The sequence below is a fragment of the Taurulus bubalis genome, assembly GCF_910589615.1.
Source record: "Taurulus bubalis genome assembly, chromosome: 18".
NCBI classification, from domain to species: domain Eukaryota; kingdom Metazoa; phylum Chordata; class Actinopteri; order Perciformes; family Cottidae; genus Taurulus; species Taurulus bubalis.
The window spans coordinates 8,891,967-8,913,927 of record NC_136606.1 but is presented as its reverse complement, the minus strand read 5'-3'; the positions used below and the strand labels follow the sequence as shown (position 1 = coordinate 8,913,927).

The 21,961-nt window shown below is 40.9% G+C and overlaps 1 protein-coding gene across 1 annotated transcript in view; it reads left to right on the top strand.

Annotated features, from left to right (window-relative positions):
• plod2 (procollagen-lysine, 2-oxoglutarate 5-dioxygenase 2) overlaps positions 1 to 18,749 on the top strand; it is a gene marked incomplete at its 5' end in the record, with an annotated part of 28,416 nt that extends 9,667 nt beyond the window's left edge. The window contains 19 exons of the mRNA XM_079234213.1: positions 805 to 896; positions 1,895 to 2,031; positions 4,102 to 4,265; positions 6,461 to 6,573; positions 6,669 to 6,732; positions 6,982 to 7,079; positions 8,030 to 8,131; positions 10,083 to 10,208; positions 10,312 to 10,433; positions 10,978 to 11,082; positions 11,984 to 12,109; positions 12,820 to 12,961; positions 13,673 to 13,735; positions 14,994 to 15,107; positions 15,417 to 15,482; positions 15,699 to 15,803; positions 17,065 to 17,211; positions 17,432 to 17,557; positions 17,730 to 18,749. Coding sequence (XP_079090339.1) covers positions 805 to 896; positions 1,895 to 2,031; positions 4,102 to 4,265; positions 6,461 to 6,573; positions 6,669 to 6,732; positions 6,982 to 7,079; positions 8,030 to 8,131; positions 10,083 to 10,208; positions 10,312 to 10,433; positions 10,978 to 11,082; positions 11,984 to 12,109; positions 12,820 to 12,961; positions 13,673 to 13,735; positions 14,994 to 15,107; positions 15,417 to 15,482; positions 15,699 to 15,803; positions 17,065 to 17,211; positions 17,432 to 17,557; positions 17,730 to 17,885 — 2,168 coding nt within the window. The 3' untranslated portion in view covers positions 17,886 to 18,749. The remainder of the gene's footprint in view (positions 1 to 804; positions 897 to 1,894; positions 2,032 to 4,101; positions 4,266 to 6,460; positions 6,574 to 6,668; positions 6,733 to 6,981; positions 7,080 to 8,029; positions 8,132 to 10,082; positions 10,209 to 10,311; positions 10,434 to 10,977; positions 11,083 to 11,983; positions 12,110 to 12,819; positions 12,962 to 13,672; positions 13,736 to 14,993; positions 15,108 to 15,416; positions 15,483 to 15,698; positions 15,804 to 17,064; positions 17,212 to 17,431; positions 17,558 to 17,729) is intronic.
• Positions 18,750 to 21,961: the final 3,212 nt, after the last annotated feature.

Genomic DNA, 21,961 nt, shown 5'->3' with positions numbered 1-21,961 from the left:
TAAATCATTTACAAGGGTTTTGTGGAAAGTAGTGCTGTATTTAAATAGAAGGCAGATTGGCTCTTGAAACATGAAAAGCAGGATTAGCATTGAAGTGGTCCTATAAAACCATATTAAAATGTTGTTCTGCCAACAAACGTTGCATTTGGCACATTTTAAATGATCTTTTGGAATAATAGAAATCCAAAACCAGATCTAGTAATGAAGTGAAGCCCCAGTTGCTTTTACAAACCATCGTGAATACTAGCTTAGTGAGTGTATTCGGCCTCTCTCTAGCTTCACGTGAGTCCATGGTGCTAACTTGTATTTGGTCTAACCCTTCCTCAAACCTCAAACGTCAGCACTCATGGCCACTGGAAATGTCCTGGAGTTTTGTGGGAGCTCTTTTAACCCAAGGCGAAAGAAATGTTGACGGAAGAGTCCAAGTTTAAGAATATGCTTCTGTTTTTGAATCAAATTAAACCTATAGTAGATGTTCCTAATTTGAGATGTAGGTTTAGACTGCTAAACCAAATAGGAACCAGTTTGTTGATATAGGTCTGAGGTTTACAAGGAACTCGGATTACAGAATTTGGAATCACTATACTTAGTCTGTATTAAGGCGTCAAACACTAGTCATATTTTTGTGGATACTATTCATTGGAAACCAAGAATTTGCTCTGAATTCATAACTTTTAGCTGCAAAAGTAAATCCACACATCCCTAGAATTTGGTAGACAAAAACAACTAAACGATGAGGACTTTATAGGTCCCAGGCAGCTTTTGAATTGAAAATAAGCTTGTGGAATTGTATTTATTTTGCAGATAAATTGCTCGTCCTAACTGTTGCAACAGAGGAAACGGATGGCTTCCTGCGCTTCATGCAGTCTGCAAACTATTTCAAGTACACTGTGAAGGTAAGATTTTCTTCTCCTTTTCAAAAATGATGCCCACTAATGTGCAGTTTGTCCCAGCTAAGGATGTCACACACACACACACACACACACACACACACACACACACACACACACACACACACACACACACACATACACAGCCAAACGTCTTCAACACACACTTGATTGATTAGGCCTGTTAACGGAAACAATGAAGTGGAGCAAGCTGCATAAACCGCCATCTTAAAGGGATATTTCTCAAAATGGATCCAGAATTCCCCTCTGGGTTGAAACTAGTACTAAAATAAAAACCCTGGGTTTCAGTACACCGCCCAAAATTGGGTGGTCCTCTGCTTTAATGTGTGACCCTGCTGCACCTGTTTTTATCCAATCTCCTGCAGACACATACTTGCAAGCTTTGCTCATTTTTGTTGGGCCCTTACTGAGACCATCCGATATAAGAGTTAATGTTATACACTTTCTGCTATTCTTTGCTTGGTTATATCGTTGCTGATCATTCGACTGCAACTTTGGTGTTACCTCAGTTCAGCAGGAAACTCAGCCCATGTGAATAATCAGTATGAAGCTGGCTTAAACTCTAAGGCTCACACTCTTATCTACATCTCCCCATACAGCTGTGTTTCTTCCTTCACGGTGAGATTGTGTGGAAGTGTATTTTGGCAGCACTTACGCACAATGTGCCACTTTATCTATGGTCACATAATTGCCTTTTTTTCAAAGCAGCTTCTTTATATACTATTTTATTTTAATAGACATATCTTACTCCGCCCTATTCTGGAACAGTTCTTGGAAATATCCCACACATTCAAAGATATATTTTTTTTTCTCTCCCACTGGCAGATTTGCTAACTGGTTTTGAGAGATGAAAAAAATATGAAAAGAAGAGTGAAGGACTTTAGAAGATGGGTATTATTACAGTGCTGCTGGGCTGCCTTCTGGTGACATGTGGTGTCAACCAGCTCATGATGGGCTCTACAACTTCATGTGTTCTGTCTCAGGTGTTGGGAATGGGAGAAAAGTGGAAGGGTGGTGATGTGGGCCGCTCCATTGGTGGAGGGCAAAAGGTTCGACTCTTGAAGGAGGCCATGGAGGCTCTGGCTGACCAGGAGGATCTTGTTGTCCTTACCGTGGATAGGTATGTTAATGAACAAAGACCTTTCTTGCTTTTATGTGTTTGTTTTATTTTGTTTTACAGGACAGAATGATTTGACCATTTTCATAGTAACTTTAAACCAATGTTACCTTTCCTATGAAGTCAGATTTTTCTGAATCATTTTGATTAAGTAGCAAATATATCTCAAAGCATAAATTAATCCGTGTTTAGTAAACTCCTACGGATGGATTATTTGGATATTTACTGACTATCATCATCATCATATTCCCAATCAACATATTACCTTTAAACACTTTAGGAAGCTGCCTCATTCTGATTCCACATTCCATATTCTGATTCCATATTTTTGCAAGTAGAATAAAGAAAAAAGATACAAATGTTCTAATTGTTTTCTTTGCTCACTTATGAGTGTGTTTGTTACTATTTTCAGAGATATATTTCTCTTAAGAGAGGAAGGCAAACCATCTTTGATTGCTATCTAGATGTATGAATTAAAAATTAAACACATGTTCACTATCACAGACTGTAATAATTGCTTTGAAAGTGATGCCTCCTTAGTGAGAGGTGCTTCTGCACATTTATAATTATAAACAGCCCCCCATTCATTCTTCTAAATGCATTATTACAGAGCAAAGACAAATATATGAGTGTCATTTTCACACGCAGGAAGCTGAATTATGAGTTCTCAAAGCCAATGGAAAGTTAATGCGAGTGGTTTAGAATAATAATAATAGCTTTGTAGGCCATCTTTCTTCAAATGGAGCAGAATATGATGATACTTAGTGCACAATGTCACATGAATAATGTAAGCTATAATTGCTGTGCAAAGTTGTCACACCCTTGAAAACGGTAATTGGAATGTTTCTTCCTTGAGAGTAAATTGTTGTAGTGTAATAAACTGCATCTGCACTTCATAGAAGATTGAGTTATCCAAAGGTGTTTTAAAATCCATAATCCTGCTGGGCCATTTTAGCTGTTCTCACAATGTTTGATTCAGTTAGAGTCTCACATTTTGTCCGACATGTAATTCACACACCGAAATGTAAGTGAAATTAAAATTCAATAACTGTGTTGTTTAGCTTCTGAGCGTGGGCTTAAATTCCTAAAATGAAAAGAAAATTATTACATGCAATTCAAAATACCTTTAACGGACACTTCCATTGTCATTCACAGCTAAAACATTTTCAGTTGCTCTGAACCCAATAGAACAGTGCTATGCAATAGACAACCATATAATGGAGTTATTTGTGCAGCAATGAAAGTGTAATTATTATTGTCTATGAATTGCTTAGAGGAGACATACAACCACCCTGACTTCTGCCCTGCTAGCTTTTGATGGAATTAATCTAATACTGGTGTTGATGAGTCTTCTACGTAAATGGATTCTGAGTCAATTGTTAAAAACCACTCGTGACTCCACTACTAACACTGTATTTTAATGTTGATTCATGCTTTAAAACCAAGTCAAAACCAAATATCACAGTTGTGTTGTAGAAGCAAAGCCATGTAGCAATCGTAGATAATATAGGCAGCCCCTGCAGATTGTCAGGAATATTGTGTCATTCATTGCAAATATTTTTATACTAAAGCAGTAATCATGATTGATGAGTTAAATAGGGACAGACGGTACTTGTGTGAACATGTGTCGGCCAGATGTGGATCCAGTAGAGCACACAGGCTTCTTCACCTACACGTTGACTTCTCTTCATCTCACTATGTCTGACCAAGGTTGTTTGGGTTGGCTTTCCCTTTCCCTTGAGTTGCCACGAGACCTTTTTTAAAGGATTAGGCACGTATACCACTGTCTATCACATAACTGTGTGTGTCTTGTGTGTTAATGTCTATCAAAGCACGACTCTTTTGGAAATACTTCACGGTAGAATCCAGAAATGCTTGCCAATTTGAATGCTCACTCCTGAAGAATGTTCACTGTTAAGATTGATCTGTTCATCCATCTCAAGCAAGTAGAAACAGAGGTGGTGTTAGATGCGAAATGAAGCAAACTTAAACAAAACTTTTTTAAACTGCCCCTAAAGGGGAAATAAATGATAATGATCTGTTGTTTTTTTTATCTCCACTCCTACATTATAGCTATGATCTTGTCTTTTCTGGAGGACCAGAAGAACTTCTCAGGAAGTTCCAGCAAGCCAATCACAAGGTGCTTTTTGCTGCAGAGGGACTGATATGGCCGGATAAGAAACTAGCTGACAAGTACCCCTCAATCCGCAGTGGCAAGCGCTACCTCAACTCTGGAGGTGGGTTCCAAAAATATTCAAAATATGATCAAAATGTAACTTTTTGACCTGTTGAATCCTGGCTGTCATGGTGGCTGACAAGATACTGTTTGAACACATTCTTACCTCCGCCAGGCGTACGCTTGGATGGAGGTTATGTGTTGGTCATGTGTGTGACTATGTGAGTGTGTTCTTCTGAGTCCTTCTCATTTTTCTTTTGGACACCGTGTTTGGCTAACGGATCTACCAGTGCACCCACTGCTGTACCTTGCTGCCACTCAGCCTCCGCTAAGCGTGCAGCCAGCAACTTCGAGCCCATTGTGTATATACATAACATAGCAGCGCTGCTTGTTGTTCAATTTGAGTGAAGTCTGTTTGACTTCATTCAAACACACATGGCAGAGATCTGCACTCTACTGAGTGCCCCTTTCTTGTTTGGATAATGCAAAGGCCATCCTCAATTACTCAGGTATCCGGTGACGAAAAGTAGAAGTTACATTTTTATTCTTGTCATGGTGTATCCCTTATATGAGCATCATGTTTTTGTTATGTGCATAGCAATATTGTATTGGGGTAAATTAGTGTTTGAGTAATCTGGTGGCTAACCCTATAACCTCTATGGGCATGGGTTTATACATTCCACCATCAGCTGTCAAACTTTAAAGACCTGCAGGCCTCGTTGGAATTCAGGCGGCTGAGCAGCCGTGCAGCAGGCTCAGTGCTTCTGGTCTAAAGAGCGGTGGGGCGACTTCAAGAAATGACAACAGACAGGAGTTAGTCTTAAAATATAAAACCACAAGGCTTGTATTATTATCTCCTGCTGTAAAATGGAAGAATATTTTTCCTGTAAACTGTTTACTTGAGGTATTTCCTGTCCAAGTGGACAGAAGCGGACAGAAGACCATTAATGTAAATATTAGGGGAACTGCAAACTTCCTGTTTCTTTTCAACCATTTTTTGTACTCTTGATATCTTTAGTGGTCACTCTTCTGAATTCCATACGAAGATGTTTCAAGGTATATCTTGATTGTGACATAAAAATATATTGAATATGTGCATAATTTGTTTTTACAAAAGGAACAATAGGACATGACATGCATTGCCAGCTGTAACTTACCAGTTGTCCAGGACTCTTCAGGACAGTGAATTGCTGCTTTCCCTGTGGTCATCATTCTGGTCTGACCTCCCGTATTGGAGCCTATCCGTCTCAGACTGATCACAGACTGGTTTTAGCTTTCATTGTCATTGACATGACATGTGGATTTGTCTTGGCCCCCAGAGTGTGCCAGAGTTTGTATAAAATTGCAGGTTTTGTTTGTGTCCATAAGGCTACCGCCCATGTGATCATTGTGGAAAGTTTTATAGCATCTGGACACACACTACTTTGTCACAGAGGGTACAGTAATATGTGGAAGTAATATAGATACAGTAGGGTTGTGTTTGTGTGTGGATGAGTGTTAATTACATATAGTGAATCGATTCACATGCAAAAAGTTGCAAGTTGCAAGAGCTATAAATGAAACAGTTTCTGTCAAATTGATATGACAGATATGAAAATAAGTTCCATTGTGTTTTCCAGCAGAGCAGCGTGAAAGAGTGTTGTTTTTTTTTGCACTGCGTCAAAAAGGCATGCACTTCCCAGCTCTCTTTGGGATTGTAAAGCCATAATTAAAGAATATAATATACACAATATGATTTGCATACAATCTCATGCCTTTTTTAATCCTCCTCCCATTTCCATGATGTCATGTCTATCCGCCGACTTGTTGACCGTGTCTACGGCATTTTCTTTTATTTTGTTGTTGTTTTAATGATGGGATGCAAAACTTTGCACACCAGCAACATATCCACACCCTGCAATCTGTCACTGTGGTCAGTGTCCTTGAGCCAGAGAAGGAAAAAAAGAGTATGGGAAAATTTGAGAAAAGATAACCCTGAGAATGTACATTTTGAGAGGGTGTGAGGTACTGTACCAGCACACACTGCTGGGAGACAGTTACAACGTATATATTGCAGCTTTCTTACCTCCCGTTATGGCACTCCTTTCTATCTACAGACTGTGTGAAGAGAGAGTGCCGGCCCATTTCTTGTGTGCTTTGGATTATTGCCAAAAATGCCTCGGGCAGTAAACTGTAATTATCACCAACAGTCTTGTAAACGGCTCTCAACCCTATACTTTACCATTGGATGTGTAACATGCTGTTTATTACTTGCAGGTATTATCGGCTATGCCCCATACATTAACAGAGTGGTTTCACAGTGGAACCTCCATGACAATGATGATGACCAGCTCTTCTACACCAAAATGTACTTGGATCCTTTACAACGAGTAAGTATCTGGTGTCAATGCTTAAAATCAAAATATATCTCCAAATAACATATATCTGATGACTAAGATACAATTTTTATTTCCGTGTCTTTCAGCAAACTCTCAATATGACTCTGGACCACAAGTGCCAGATTTTCCAGAACCTGAATGGGGCCGTTGGTGAGGAATCACAGAAACTTAACCAATCTGTATATTATATGTCAAATATGTGAAACTAAATTATTTGAAACCCCAAAGTATACTGGCTCTTGTGAGTAAGGAAAATTAAAACCATGTTATTTTGCTAACGCACTGTGTACGATTTAATGTTTTCAGGGAACTTACGCTATGAACCTGTAAAGCTCCAGCCCATGTGGCAAGTCCATTTTCATAACCTGGCCTAAAGTCTCCTGTTTCTCTTTTTGGCAGATGAGGTGCTGCTCAAGTTTGGAACTGACCGCGTGAGAGTAAGAAACACAGTGTACGACTCTCTGCCAGTGGTCGTCCATGGCAACGGAAACACCAAAGTAAGTAAGAAGTTATGCCTTCAGGCACACCTATCGAAGCTCACTGTGGCCCAGCATAGATACTTTAAGTCAATCAGCCTCATGGACTATAGCTTTGGCTTATTGAACTCTTCTTTTCCATTTGCAGTCGAGTTTCTGTCTTGGCCCACGTCTTTTAGATTTTCATCCAATGAGCATTAGTCACCAAAGATTTCATTTCACTGCATACGTTCCCTCACATTAAGGGCAATATACATACTGCTCATGTGATACTTTCCAGTAATCCTGGCCATGAAATCCAGCTCATTATTTCTATGGAGGAGAGTGGTCTGGCCAAAGCTAAGCTACAATGCTTCTGACCATATGTCCCCCTCTTTTCTTCGCTCTCTGTAAATTAGAGTGATGGACTGGCAGAAAAGCAGGATGTCTGTAAGATATCATCATCATTCTAAGGAGGGTTTTTCTCGAGTATTTTTCCCTTCCCCCCTCATCTCTTCACAAGTCTCACTGCACCGCCAGCGCCTGTCTCTGTCCTTCCTTGGTAATGAACCAAAGTGTTGAGTCATTCTTCCCAGAGAAGCTCGAATTGGTAGATCCCCAAATCTCCGTTATGAGCGATTCATAAACAGCAGTGCACTGAAACTCGTATGAACCCTGCAAACATTTAAACTACAGAGCAGAGATAATTATTATGAAAATGTGTTGAAATTCATGAAGAGAACCGAGAAGGATAATTACACCAGATCGTGAAGAATTTAACAAAAAGAGACATTTATAGCCCGTTGTCTTAAGTCAGACTGGTCATCTAGTTCCTCCAAAGAGAAGATAATTGAATACTCACAGTAAAATTCCAAGGTATTCCACGTCATGGTGAATATTGCTGAATGACAGAAAATATTTGAAGCTTTTGCTTTTGCTGACATTAATCTTCTGTAACCTGGCGTTCACCTGCTGAAATCTTTCCTTTACAGATTTACTTGAACTCTTTGGCAAACTATGTCCCCAACACATGGAACTATGAGAAAGGCTGTAGCCACTGTGACGACAATGTTGTGGACCTGTCTCAGTTAAAAGTAAGTTATTTTCTTGATATTTGTTTTTTCTCGTTTGTCCATTTTTAAAGTGCTTCTATGGAAAGTTTGTATTAAGCCAACTCCCTGCGGACATAGGGACGGATGAAATATCGCCTGGTCTTCCAGCATGACCCATCCAGCTATCAGTGACTGTCTAGACAGTAGGAGTGGAGCCCAGTTGTTACATTTCAACGGATATGCAAGACGGCTATTGCGGCACACACTCCCTTTCCAACAATAATAGGTTATGTGCCCGTTGGTCCTTTTGGACCCTTTTAAAAGAGCATAAGTGCCAGGGAAACTACTTGGGGAAGAGGAAGCCCTGCACTGCTGTGGTGCAGGATATGGCTTCTGGGGTTTCCAGAAGGGCTCATTTAAAGGGGAGTCACTGTTGACCAGCCTGCCTTTTAGTGGGCTTTCTCAGTATGGGTTTTATCCACAATAGTAAGTTATAGTGGTTACGCTGAAGATTTGTCACAAAGTTCGGTCAAGGCTGGCGACACATAGAATGGCAGGCATTACCAAATGATTCTGGCTGTGTGGCTGCGTCTGTTATGAATTCTCTCTTTGCGGGCCACTGACTAATCGACAACATCCCAGTTATTCTATTCTATTATCGCTGTTTTTGTTTTTAATTTAGTTTGGTACAAAGGTGCAACAAAATGCAATGGAATTACATCAAGGTGTTTGCTCTGCACGAGTCATGAATCCCTTAACATTTACTCTGATTCTGTAGGCTCCATAAATAAATATATCGAAATAGTTTCACTGGAGCTGATTCAATACAAACCCAGCCACCTGAAATGCTTCTCGATGAAAGCTGTTCTCAGTGACCTTCCATGACGAATAAAGAAAATTGCTGCTTCTCAATAATAGGCGAGTTAGCGAAGAATTGCATTCCGCTGTGCCACTCTGTAAGCCGTCTGTAAGATCACGTCATGTGGAAACACTGGTCAAGCTGTGTCCAGGCCTTTCTTGTGGGCTAAACCCAGACCACTGGCTGTCTAGCTTGGATCTTTGCTTCCTTCGGTTTTGGGAATAAGCTCAGGCTCTGCAAAGGGTGTTACACGTCTACCCTATACTGAGCAAGCCAGATCCCGTCTCTTCCTATTTTGTCTCTTGGGTTCTATTAAAAGTCTTCTGTCTGCTTTAATACATGCTTTAGTCGTTCTTTTCCTCTGCCCTTTTTTGCCACTCCTTTCCTTTCGCTGCCTCTCCGTGGTATGTCCTTAACATTTTAGGCTCACATTGGCAATATGCTCGAGTTTCCCCCTTTCTTTGCCTGAGACTGCGGAACACGCAAATTAGACGGTTCGGCTCAGATCCCTTTTCATCCCTGGCCCGGACCTTTGCTGTGAACTGGTCAAGAGGATGAGGAGGCCAGACGGGCTGTGTGGGCTGGAGCTGTCATGGGAAAATGTTCCCTCCTCTCTTCTGAGTGTCTTTCTCTATTTCTCTTTATATCTTCTTTGCCCTCACTGTGTGAGCCTTCATGTTTACTGTCCTCACATGAGAGATACACGTGGCAGCCGCAAACAAAAAAAGAAAAAGATACACAATAGGAAAATATGAATACTTACTGGATGTAAGTTCAGTTCTATGAGTACAAGGAGGAAGGGGGATGGTGACTGCCGCAGACTATAGATGTGAACCATGACCAGATTGTCATAGTTTATAAAAATGTATAATACATCACAGAGGAGCTAATAATAGACTAATACATATTATAATAAACAGATAATGAATCCCTGTAACGCTGCCGCCATTGCAACCCTCCTTCTCCACAGGACACACTGAAGAATGCCGTCATGCACAACATCTGTGTCAACTTCACTTTTGCTTATGTCTGACGTAAAATGTCAAATCCTCCATGATTTATGTTAAACAGTGCTCCTTCGCCAAGGTCTGTTGTGTGAAATTGTACTCATTTGTCTCTCCTCTATCTAAACAGGAGTATCCAAATGTGTTGGTTGGAGTATTCATCGAGCAGCCAACTCCATTTCTTCCTGAATTCTTCCAGCGGCTGCTGACCCTGGATTATCCCAAAGATAAACTCAACATTTTTGTCCACAACAATGTAAGTGTAGGCAGCTGCGGCTGCTTTTTGGTCTTCTAGATATACCCTGCATGGCTCCTTATATATGTGGCTTCTAATACATTAATATTGGCTCCCTGCTCAGGAGGTTTACCACGAGAAGCACATCCAGAAGTTCTGGGAAGAGAACAGAAATGTGTTCAACACGTTCAAGGTTGTGGGACCAGAAGAGAATCTGAGCCAAGGAGAGGCCAGGAACATGGGCATGTATGTCTCTAAATCCATCATCTCTCAGAACCTGTTTTTTTAAATACAACATTGATGAAACCAGATGATGGTGTTTTTGGCCCCAGTTGATTATAACCTCAAGGAAAACTTGCTCTCTTGATGGTGCTTGCATGCACAGATTTGTGACGTGTCCTTTCTTGACACAGCAGTCGAGTAAGAGCAGTTCTCCCCTGTGATTCCTTCTATATGGACCCTCTCTCTCATTGATCAATGTCATAGTGAGTCCTAGTCTATTGTCACAGTGATAATTAAATCTACAAGATCCTATCAAAAACACAGTATGCCTTAAAGCATCGTCGAGGACAGCCCTATAATGAAGAAGTCTACGGTTTATTAGCAGTCTCTAATCTTCCTAAAATCACATTATCCACCAGAGGCCTAAAGACAGTCAGTTACATCTTATCCTGAGGATTTAATACATTTCAACATGTGACCGTGATTACTTCCAAGTATTTAATTGAACTGTAATCAGCCCCGGACTGAATAATCACTGCTTCCTGTGCCGTGTCTTTGATCTCATTAGGGATCTTTGCCGTAAGGATGCCACGTGCGACTACTACTTCAGCCTGGATACCGATGTGATGCTCACCAACAGACAGACACTGAAGCTCCTCATTGAGCAGAACAGGTAATCATATGGTAGCTGGAAAAGAAACCACACTGGGACTCGTTCAACCAGCCTCCCTGGTTGTTGTGATCGTTGAACCATTGACAGTGGCAACACCACAGGAACATTACAGCTGACTTAAAAAAAGGTTTAAAAATATGCCGCTCTGGCTTCCTGTTTTTGCTCAGCCACATGGGAACAGTGCAAGAGTCCATGGCGCTAGCCCTGAAATGCCACTTTGCATTACACAAAAAACAAACAGGCGAACCCTTTTTTCGCTTCTGGAGCTCGTGATTGTTAAGAACTATGTCATTGTGGCAGCGGCCCTGCATTGTGACCTGGGAGTCATGCGGTGTAAAACGCCTTCCAGGATATTTAAAGACAGCATGAGAATTCTCTGCTGGCACTGAATTTGTGGGAGGAATATGCCAAGCTATCCTTACTAAAAGAAAGCATTAGTATGTTATAGTGCATCCATATCAACCAACACTGTGATTTATGGCTCAACTTTTTCAAGTATGCCCAGTTTATTTCATGGAGCAAAAAAAATCCCTTTCATTGTGGTTTGGGTTTGTACAACTAAAAGAACAGCAGTGGAAAAATCCAGTGTTACTGAAAGCCATGCACATTCAAAGAAATTGACCAGATTCATGGTATAAAAAACAGCCTGCTGCAGCAAGCAGTTATCCTTACTTGAATCCAGTTATGCATGATCCAAGACTCTGGTTTACATTATACACTTCAACGATCTGTTGGTGCCTCGGCAGTGATCATGTCTTTCCACAGAGAGCTTGATCTCCTTGATGCAGCATCACTACTGGACCCAGTACATTAGGTAGTTGGCTGTCTGTGAGATGTCATTGACTTTTATCTGCTCTGACAGAATTACCATCTCTCCACTGTGCCCCCTGCTTCTCTACAGAAAAATAATTGGTCCCCTTGTCACTCGTCACGGCAAGCTGTGGTCCAACTTCTGGGGAGCCTTGAGTCTGGATGGTTATTACGCTCGTTCTGAAGATTATGTCGACATTGTGCAGAGAAAACGTGTGTAAGTCATAAGGCTGCTACACACACACACACACACACACACACAGCAATGGCTTTGCATTTTTATGGTTCACACATTGGATCTCTCAGCGTGTCCATGACTAAAATGAATCTTGTCCTATTGTGCTGCTGCTCATCCATTTAGCCATAAACAACAACACACATACGATGCCTTCATTATAAGCTACATCCTAGGATACACGTGTTAGTAGTCATTAAAGCCACAATCAACCTGAGCGGAGATTTATTGCTGGGCATCAAAGCCGTAGTGTGACAAAAGCATATTCATATTAATTTCTTCGCTCTCACTCTCTTTATGTGTTTGGAAATAAATTGGAATGGCGGCCAGATGGCGCAAAGGAGTAAACATTAATCCGCTAAAGTGGAAACCTCAGATGTAATCGCCCCCGGGCCTGTGGGGGTGGGAGACAGTAAGGGATCAGGTCCTTGTCGCCGCACTATAGTAGCTCCTCCTGGTTGGTCGGTGGGTGCGTGGGCGGAGAGGGTTGGGATCTGCAGATGAACCCAAGGACAGATTATAGTGCAGGTGGAATACGCCGTAGCAAACTGGGACAGAGCAAACAACACTTACTTATAAACAACATTTTCAGAAGGAGTAATGACGTAAAGACAAACATTCTGCAGCAGTCCAAGAATGCAAAGTGTACTGTAAAATAAGCACTTCCTTTCTCCATGTCTCGTCGTTTCTAGGGGTATGTGGAACATTCCCTTCATGGCACATGTATACCTGGTCAAGGGCAGTGCTTTGAGGAATGAACTGAAAGAGAGGAACTACTTTGTGCTGGAGAAACTAGACCCAGATATGGCTTTGTGTAGAAATGCCAGAGAAATGGTAAGAATACTCAACCACCATCCTAATGGATTCATCTCAATAGTAAAGTTGTAGCATCCATTATAGCATGTCAGGATTATGGCACTCAGTCCCTGTAGGGGACGGATATACTAGGAAATGTAGTTGTGTATTTACATATAGAAACAATTCTTAGTATTAGTTTAGAATCTTGACCCTGAAGAAGTCAACAGCTCAATGGAAACGTTGAAAAGACTGGCAAGTATACACGGTTTGAAATGTCTTTGTCTGTCATCAAGGCATGAACCTCCACTGATTATGGTTGCTCTGTGCTCCCATTATCCTTCACTTTCTCTTGCCCTTATTATTGTCATATGACACGGATGGTGCAACCTGATGCAATGCAATGTTTGTCTTGTCTGTTATGTCTCTTTCTTTACATTTGTAATCTGTGTGTTTTCCTATATCACTGACATGTCTTCTGTGCTCTAAACTAAACAACTACAATGCCTGATCCAAATTCGGTGTACTTTTGGATTGCTTGGCCTTTTTCCCAGCATGCATTCCTCCCATGTTAACACACGAAAACATCAGCTTCAGTGGGACCCTTGCTCCTTTTTCATGCAGGCGCATTTCATCTCCTCTAGAGTTGCTATGTATGTGACATATATATATATATATTTCACTTGTCACTGTTATCTGAAACCATACTTTATGTTATCCTGTTCACATGATGCTTCTCCTTCTATTTAGACCAGTCACAGAGAAAAAGACTCCCCTTCTCCGGAATCATTCCATATGCTCAGACCCCCAAAGGTTTCCATCTGTTTTGATTATTCTGCTTTATGAAACATCCATTTCCAATGGGTTAGCACTTTGAAGCCATTCCAAGCTTTGGCTTGACTTTTACTTGATTTTATTGAGGATTTGTTAGCCCTACCGAGTTCAGTATTTTAAATGTGTAGGTATTAAAGGAGTAAAAAACTCATTTCTGTATCCTCCATTGGAATTTATGAGCATTATCAATCATTATTTCAGATTGGGCAGTTAGATATTGGTGGAATCCATAAAATGGAATATTTATTATCTGTCTATGCTGCTGCCTATATGTTTACGTAACAAATCAGGATGCCTGGCAGCTCTTTGGAAATTGATGTTGATTTTTTTGCATGAGTTAAGGTCCAAAGTCGGACATTTTAGAGAGAAAGGCCTGTTTTCTGTCGTGTTACTTTATAATAATTTACAAGAGGAGATCAAGAAAGAGAAAGAAGGTTGGAAAGTTCATCCACATGCAAGTCCCCTCGCCTGATGCTTTTACTTCAAACGGCCAAACCTTCCAGGAAACACATGTAACCATCTGCTCCCTCTAAACACACTGACTGATCTCAGACTAGGCTCCAACAATATCTCTTTTCACTTGTGTAAACCATCTGAACCAGATCAGAGTTTTCACAATATTGTTTTGCGCAAAACATGCACCAGAATATTGCTAAATTATTTGTAATTCATAATTTCGTTCCCCCTACAAAGCCTAGTCTGATAGTGAGTCCAACCACCCCTCCCCTCCCCTCCCTCCACTCAACACAGCACCCTCCCCATGCTTCCCTGTAGAGGAAATGTCATTCCTGGACTCGCTTTGTCCCAAACTGCCCAACACCCCTTCTATCCCTGCTCTACCACTCCTCTCACCTTACTGCCCCACCCTGTCCTGTTCCCAACCCACCGACACCCTGCAGCCCTCCCACCCACCACCCATAAATAATCCCAGATTATTTATATGGTATGTGTGTCTCTTTTGGTTCCACGTTGAACTTAATGGATTTCAGTGTGTTAAAACACACTTAAATCACACTTTCTTTTTTTCTTTTTTGGGAAAATTAAGCTTTGAAGTAGTTTGCCACGATAACACTTTGTCAGTTTTTATGAGCAGTCAAGTCATAATTATAACCTGCCGTGTGTTTATGTGCCTATATTATGGTTCTGTAGATAGAAATCTGTTAGAAACCCTGCCTGTGAAACATTAAAGAGATTTCAACTTGTGTGAAACTGACTGAACTTTTCCTGTTTGCTGCAGGGAGTCTTCATGTACATAACAAACCGTCACGACTTTGGGAGGCTCATTTCCACAGCCAATTATAACATTTCTCATTATAACAATGACTTGTGGCAGATATTTGAAAACCCTGTGGTAAGTCATTATGATCTCTCCTTCTTCTACATGCACAAAGAAAGACATTTTTTTTCTGAATAGCTGAGATAAACAGCAGCCACCTGTAAAGGTTATTAGCCATAATGGAAGGATCTCAGATGCGAGACAATTTTGTCGTAATGACCTCAGCATGATACGACTCCGAACTGATAAGGCTTTGTGATTTACGGCTGTGTTTGGCACGCTGGGACCTGCCCTGTGGGAGAGGGGATTAGCTCTGTGAGGTATGTAGGTCAGCAAACAGTCCTAAAAAATGGCAACTAATCCAAAATTATTTTCTCCTTACAGGACTGGAAGGAGAAATACATTCACAGAAACTACACTCAAATCTTCACTGAGAACTACTTGGAGGAGGTGTGTATTTAGGATGTGTGTGTGTTGGAGATACAGAAGGAGAGAGGACTGAAATCTCCACATCTGTTTTTAACATCGCTTGTACTACATTACAGTCACTACAGCTAAAGGTGAAGGTGTGACTCAAGTCTATTCTCACTGGTCTCTTTGTGTGTGTGTGTGTGTGTGTGTGTGTGTGTGTGTGTGTGTGTGTGTGTGTGTGTGTGTGGATTGCAGCCTTGTCCAGATGTGTTCTGGTTCCCAGTCTTCTCAGAGAAGGCCTGTGATGAAATAGTTGGGGAGATGGAGCACTACGGTTCATGGTCTGGAGGCCGACATGAGGTCAGTACTGTGAACTCTGTGTTACTGAACACAGAGCTGTAGTTAACACACTGCAGGCATACATATATATTTTTTCTGTGGTTGTGTACACACATCTATGTAAGGGCAAGAATGTGTGTTGAATAATATTATGGCTCTAATACTGATTATTTTAAGGAGACCGTAACTCTTTTTTGATTCATTAATTAATTGTTTAATAAAATGTCAAACAATATGGGACACATGTTCTGTTGACACAGGTAGAAAGATGTCCTCTTGCTAATATCCCTAGTATGGCTAAAACACATTTTAAATGTATGAATTTACTGAAGCTTGTTTTTCTTTTTTTAACTAAAACCTATTTTCTCTCAACAAATTAATTATTTTAGTGCTAAATAACACATATAAAAATCTGTGACAATAGGTTGCCCATCTATTTTCCTGCAATAGCTTCACACAGTCAGCACAGTTGGAAACACCGGGGCACATGTTCTCACCCCCAGAAGCATCCATTTGCTGTAATTTATTTCAGCAGGCGTTAAAAACGTACACAACTTTGAAATCGCCTGAGTTTGATAATTAGCGCTGGATGACGCCTTCAATGTCTCGTTGTGGTTAAGTGTTTGTTGTAGTTAATCCAACCCAGAAGCAGAAGAAAGGAAATAATCCCTCAAGTTTCCTTGTAAACTTTATTGTAACAACCATGTCTTTGTTCTCTTTGATGGTGAGCTCTTACTTTCAAGCTACCTTTCTACCTTTGCGTTGTGTTTGTCAGATGTAGGGGGTAGTCACTTCTTTTGACATTTTTATATCATATTTTTGCGAGGACACGCACAATATCACACAGACACATCCTACTTGTACACACATGCTTAATTTTATAACCATCCTCTCCAGGTCCGTAATTTGAATATAACCATATAAATGGTTATGATGTTGTGTTTTATGTTAATGGTGTCTATTTCATCATTGTTTTATGTAGTTTGAAATTGGTAATTAATGTGTCTAAAAAAAGTTTGCCTGGGAGACTAAATGTGTACAGATACTTTGACTAACTCCGGGAACGGCTGAGATGGATGGGTCATTAAGCCTCATGCAGGCAGACGGCAGTGCAGCCTGCGGTGTTGGGAAACACACACACACATACACACACACACACAGGCCCACACAAGCCCTCAGACACGTCGTCATCTGCATCACTTTGCGATCGCCCACATGGAGGACGGTGGGTCATTTGTTCCGTCGCCAGTCACACTGCAGCGTGCTTTACTATCTTTCTCAGGACAAGCGGATCTCCGGCGGCTATGAGACGGTGCCCACGGACGACATTCATATGAAGCAAATCGGCTACGACAAAGAGTGGCTACACTTCATCCGGGAGTTCATATCGCCCATCACGTTAAAGGTTTTCTCCGGCTACTTCACTAAGGTCAGTGTGACCGTGTGGGGAACTAGAAGAAAGATAAAACACTGATGTAGTCGCCGCATCTGTTTGCCTCGAAGCTAAAATTAAAGATAGTTACCTCTTTTCATGGAACCTGCTTCAGCATGTTAAGTATGTGAATGAACAGTGGCTGACAGATTGCCCATTGGATAGGATCAATGATACACTGACTGTCAGCTAACTTGATTCATGCGCTTCATCGCAGGGATTCTCAATAATGAACTTTGTGGTAAAGTACACGCCTGAGAGGCAAGCGTACCTGAGGCCCCATCATGACTCCTCCACCTTCACTATCAACATCGCCCTCAATAACAAAGACACAGACTATCAGGTAAGGACTTGTATTCAGGGAGATGCATGCCATTGTTATTATGGTGCAATACCTCAATGTATATGGGTGTTGTCAAATTGCACTTACATCATCTTCCTACTATCCTTGATAACCCTATGACTGATCGTGACAATCATTAATCAAATTAATGGATCGTCGCTTTTTCTATCAGGGCGGGGGTTGCCGTTTCCATCGGTACAACTGCTCCCTGAGTGCCCCACGCAAAGGCTGGAGCTTCATGCACCCAGGACGGCTGACTCACCTCCACGAAGGCCTTCCCACCACCAACGGCACCCGCTACATCGCAATCTCCTTCATCGACCCCTGAACTGTCTGATCATACTGTACATTTGTCTTTAGCCCTCGCTTTGCTTTGTTTCCTGTCGTGTTTGTTTCGTTCTGTGCCCCCGACATGTTTTGCTGAAGCAATTCTTTTTACAAAACAAAAGCTTTGAGAGGAATCAATAAATGCATGAAAGTATTCTCTGTCAAACAGAGTGTAGATGGGAAAGGAAAGCAAGATAAGTAATTCACACATAGGAAATTAAAGATATGCTAGTAGGGTACACAATTGTGCCGCTCCCATTTTCAAGTATTCCATTAATTCAAAACCAACAACCTTGCTGCAATTATTGGTACTGCAGCTTATTATTATTATTTTTACATTACTGATTTAACATTGTCATGATAAGTTTGCTGGCATTGAGCTGTGCCATGCTAGAATACATGGACATTGTGTATCTATTTCTGTTTCAGGTCAAATGTCGCAGAAGCATTTCTACTATAAAAACCTGTCAATGCTTCAATGACTGGTGCTTATCAACACTCTGTGTTTCTGCATTCAAGATTGACGTAAATCTTTGGTGGAGCATATGTGTTTTTCTACCCTGAAACCATTTAGATTCTATTTGTGATTTTAGTGAAAATAAAGTTTGATACGTTCCCTGTGATGAAAAGATTACATTTTGGAATTTTGCACACAGCAGACAGCATACTTCAATATGAATTATGTTTGAATGAAGTTCAATATTCTGTTTTACTTGAAAGATTCCTTCTCTTTGGAAATTGGTAACATTCATTTGCTTTCCTAAAGTCTTTTCTGCAATTGTTTTTCTGAGAGATGTGTATAAATGGATTTTTTTAAACTCAGCAAGTTGTTTAACTTATTGTCAAAATGAAATAAAAAAATCTTTTAAAAAAAAGAAGAAATCTTTTCTAATTCACTGATAATTATTGACATTATAAAGCACACAAGTGATTTTGCGTTAAAACAAACAATAGATTCATCTACACAGTATAACTCAACAATTCAACAGCAAGATTTTCCGTCTTCTCTGTTGATACTTGGCAGAAGGAAAGCCGTGTCTGGAAAAGATCACTCTTTCTCCACTGCAGACAGCCTTTCACTGAGTATCGGTTCATCTTGGAGACTGTCAAGTTGTTCTCAGCCGAACACGTCACATGTAGAAACTATCAGGCCCGGCCGGGACTGGAGCACCGCTCTGCTGCAGGGATCAGCGCGGGAGTGTTTGGGGTGTGGTGTGATGATGTACATCAGTGAAAATGAAGTTCAGTTTACTTTAGGGGCTCAGTGTAAACATATAACCTTGTGAAAGTGCACAGCTGGGGCGTGAAAGACTAATGACAGAACAGAGAGGGTAAGTATGGAAGGTTGGGCCAATACGAACGACCTCCTATGTTTTAGAGGGAAGCATCGGTGCTCTTTTATTTATATCTTCTCCCCTTTCAATCAGCCAGTAGGATTTAGCAACAGGGACGAACTGATGAAACTTGATCAACTGTTAAATATACTGGAAACAGATGAACTGTGTGCAGGTACAAGCCTCTCAGTCTGTACCACCCAGACACCAAATACAATCTCACCCTTAGATCAGTACTTCACTTATGAAACATCATATAAGGTCTCACCTTCAGATCAAATCTCATTAGCTTTTAGCACCCAAAGTCTCTGGAGGCTAGTCAACCCCCCCTTTAGGACCATGTGTTTACCCGGGGAGGTCGACTCCCTGACCAGGCGCACGTTTCTGCTCGCTGTGAAAGCTGGATGAAGGCTGAATGTCTGAGTAGTTGCTACGAGGCCGAGAGGAGAAGGAGGAGATTTAGGTCAGCATGGGGGAAAGGCTCTCTCCTGCTGAAAGAGCCCTTTGTGGCAATCATTTCCCCTGGTCTGCCCTCCGTTCATACCTTCTGAATGGTGACATTGATCCCAGCCAGGCATGCAGGAAAACCTGCATACCTACTAAACTAGCAGGTAGTCACAAGAATAGCTTTATTAAAAAGGCAGGAACACGTTTTAAGCTTGGTTTATTTCCAATAAACAAAGACAGACAGGGTATTTGAAAGCCAAATGCAGGTTGTTTTCAGGATCGTTTTGGGGGTATTTGAAATAAGAAGATTCAACTCTGGAGTGCATGTTTTTCCAGTCAAAGCTAAAACACACCAAGAAGCCAGTCCCTGTTTTTTTTAGCCATGCTTGGGGTCATTGGGTGTAGGAACGGGAAACGTGATCCTTTACCAAAGTAAACGCAAGTGTGCCACTAACTGCAGGGTGCCCAGTGACAGATAGTGATTTAGTTATTACTGCGGTTTACAGTCCTGACTAAACAAAGGATTTAAAGTGTTTGCAATGAGGTGGGAAAGCAAATGCCTAAGGCCAGTCTTTGTGTGGTCATATTTGGTGTCCGTGGTTTGAAGGCATTCTTGGCATTCATGAGCCGTTTCCGGCATGCGTTGTCACCTATTAACCTGGCCAGGACCAAAGCATTATAGTACCAGCTTGTGACCTGGTATGTGCCACAAAGAATCTGGAAAAAGTCCAACAATGTATCATCTGTCATGTCAGTGACTTTAGCACCAACGCCCATTCATTCCACCTGAACACATAAATAAAGACAGGTTCACAAATATATACTTTCAATTAACTTAATTCTAAAATTCCTTTATTTTAATTTCCTTTTTTGCCCTTTTAATTTCCTAAAAGGACGGGGCATTGTTTTGTTTTTTTAGTCAACACAACTAGTATTTTTGGCACCAGGATGGTATATGTGGCTCATTTTTAGGATTTACATAGGTTTTGACACGGTGGATGTTTATGAAACCGACAAATAAGCTGCATAACAATTTGAAATATAGAATACCATCAGCTGTAACCATTCACTCATATACTTTCCTTTTAATGCAACAGTTTTGAAACAGATACTATATGCTCAACAACGGACTCACTTGGAATGTAGATGAAGACCAGACTAAACCAACTGTGTAGAATGCAATGCAACATGTTGATCCAAAAAGCATGTAAAGCAGGCCAACTTACCTGTGTGATATATGCATGGATAACTCACTGTAAACTTACCAAATTATGTTTGGAGTAGAGAGTGAAGGGGTGGAGGGATTTGGGGGTATCTGGGTTCAGGCGCAGTGCAATTGTGAGTCAGACATTAGTGGAAAAGTACTGGGATAGAAGGTACGGAAGAAAGACTCAATGAGGCTGGTCACAGATGGCGTGTGTGTGTGTGTGTGTGTGTGTGTGTGTGTGTGTGTGTATGTGTGTGTGTGTGTGTGTGTGTGTGTGTGTGTAGTTTGTGTTCATTATTCTTACTTGTGTGTGCAGTTCAAAGTAAGTCAACTTTATCAGACTTTACATTTCATACAAATGAGAGTTCAGGGAACAACGTATTCAAGGAGCCGTGTGCTTGAGCGAGATACATTTCATACAGGAATGTGTGAAAGTTTGAAACAAGACCCCCTCTGTGTAATTTGCTACTTGGCAGTTAAAGACCAAGCGTCCCCATTTCTAACATTCCCTGAAAAATTAATGAGGAGGTACAAATATGAGGCTTGCTGTTGTTTTGATACTTGGATACTTGTTAGTTAGAAAGGTACCAAACCAAAGGAATTGAGCAGATGCATGAAGACATAAAGGTTTTACGGGCGGCTACTAGCACAATGTCCATAATGTCCACCATTATGGGCTAATAAAGATCCCTCACTTGCAAATAAAGCACTACAAAACCGTTCTGATTGTGAATAGATTACAATAATCTACATTTAACTGGACTCTATATACATTTGATATTTGATTACATTTCCATCATCATATTGCAAATGCAAGTGCTTTACCAGCTGAAGAGAAAGCTTCTTTAAGTCTTTAATTTTAACAACTTGAAACCACCGTCTCTGGCAACAGAACCAGACCCAACACATTGTAAAAAATATTTAATGGGCTCTTTAAAATGTCCATGTGAATGTAGCCTATATGCAAAGTCCCTGATACTTTTGTGCTGGGAATTTCTCAAACAGGTATCAGGCTAATACTATTTGTGCAATATGGATGGATTCAGACGTGTCAGGTAAAACGTGATGTAGTAAATGTGGTCTCTATTG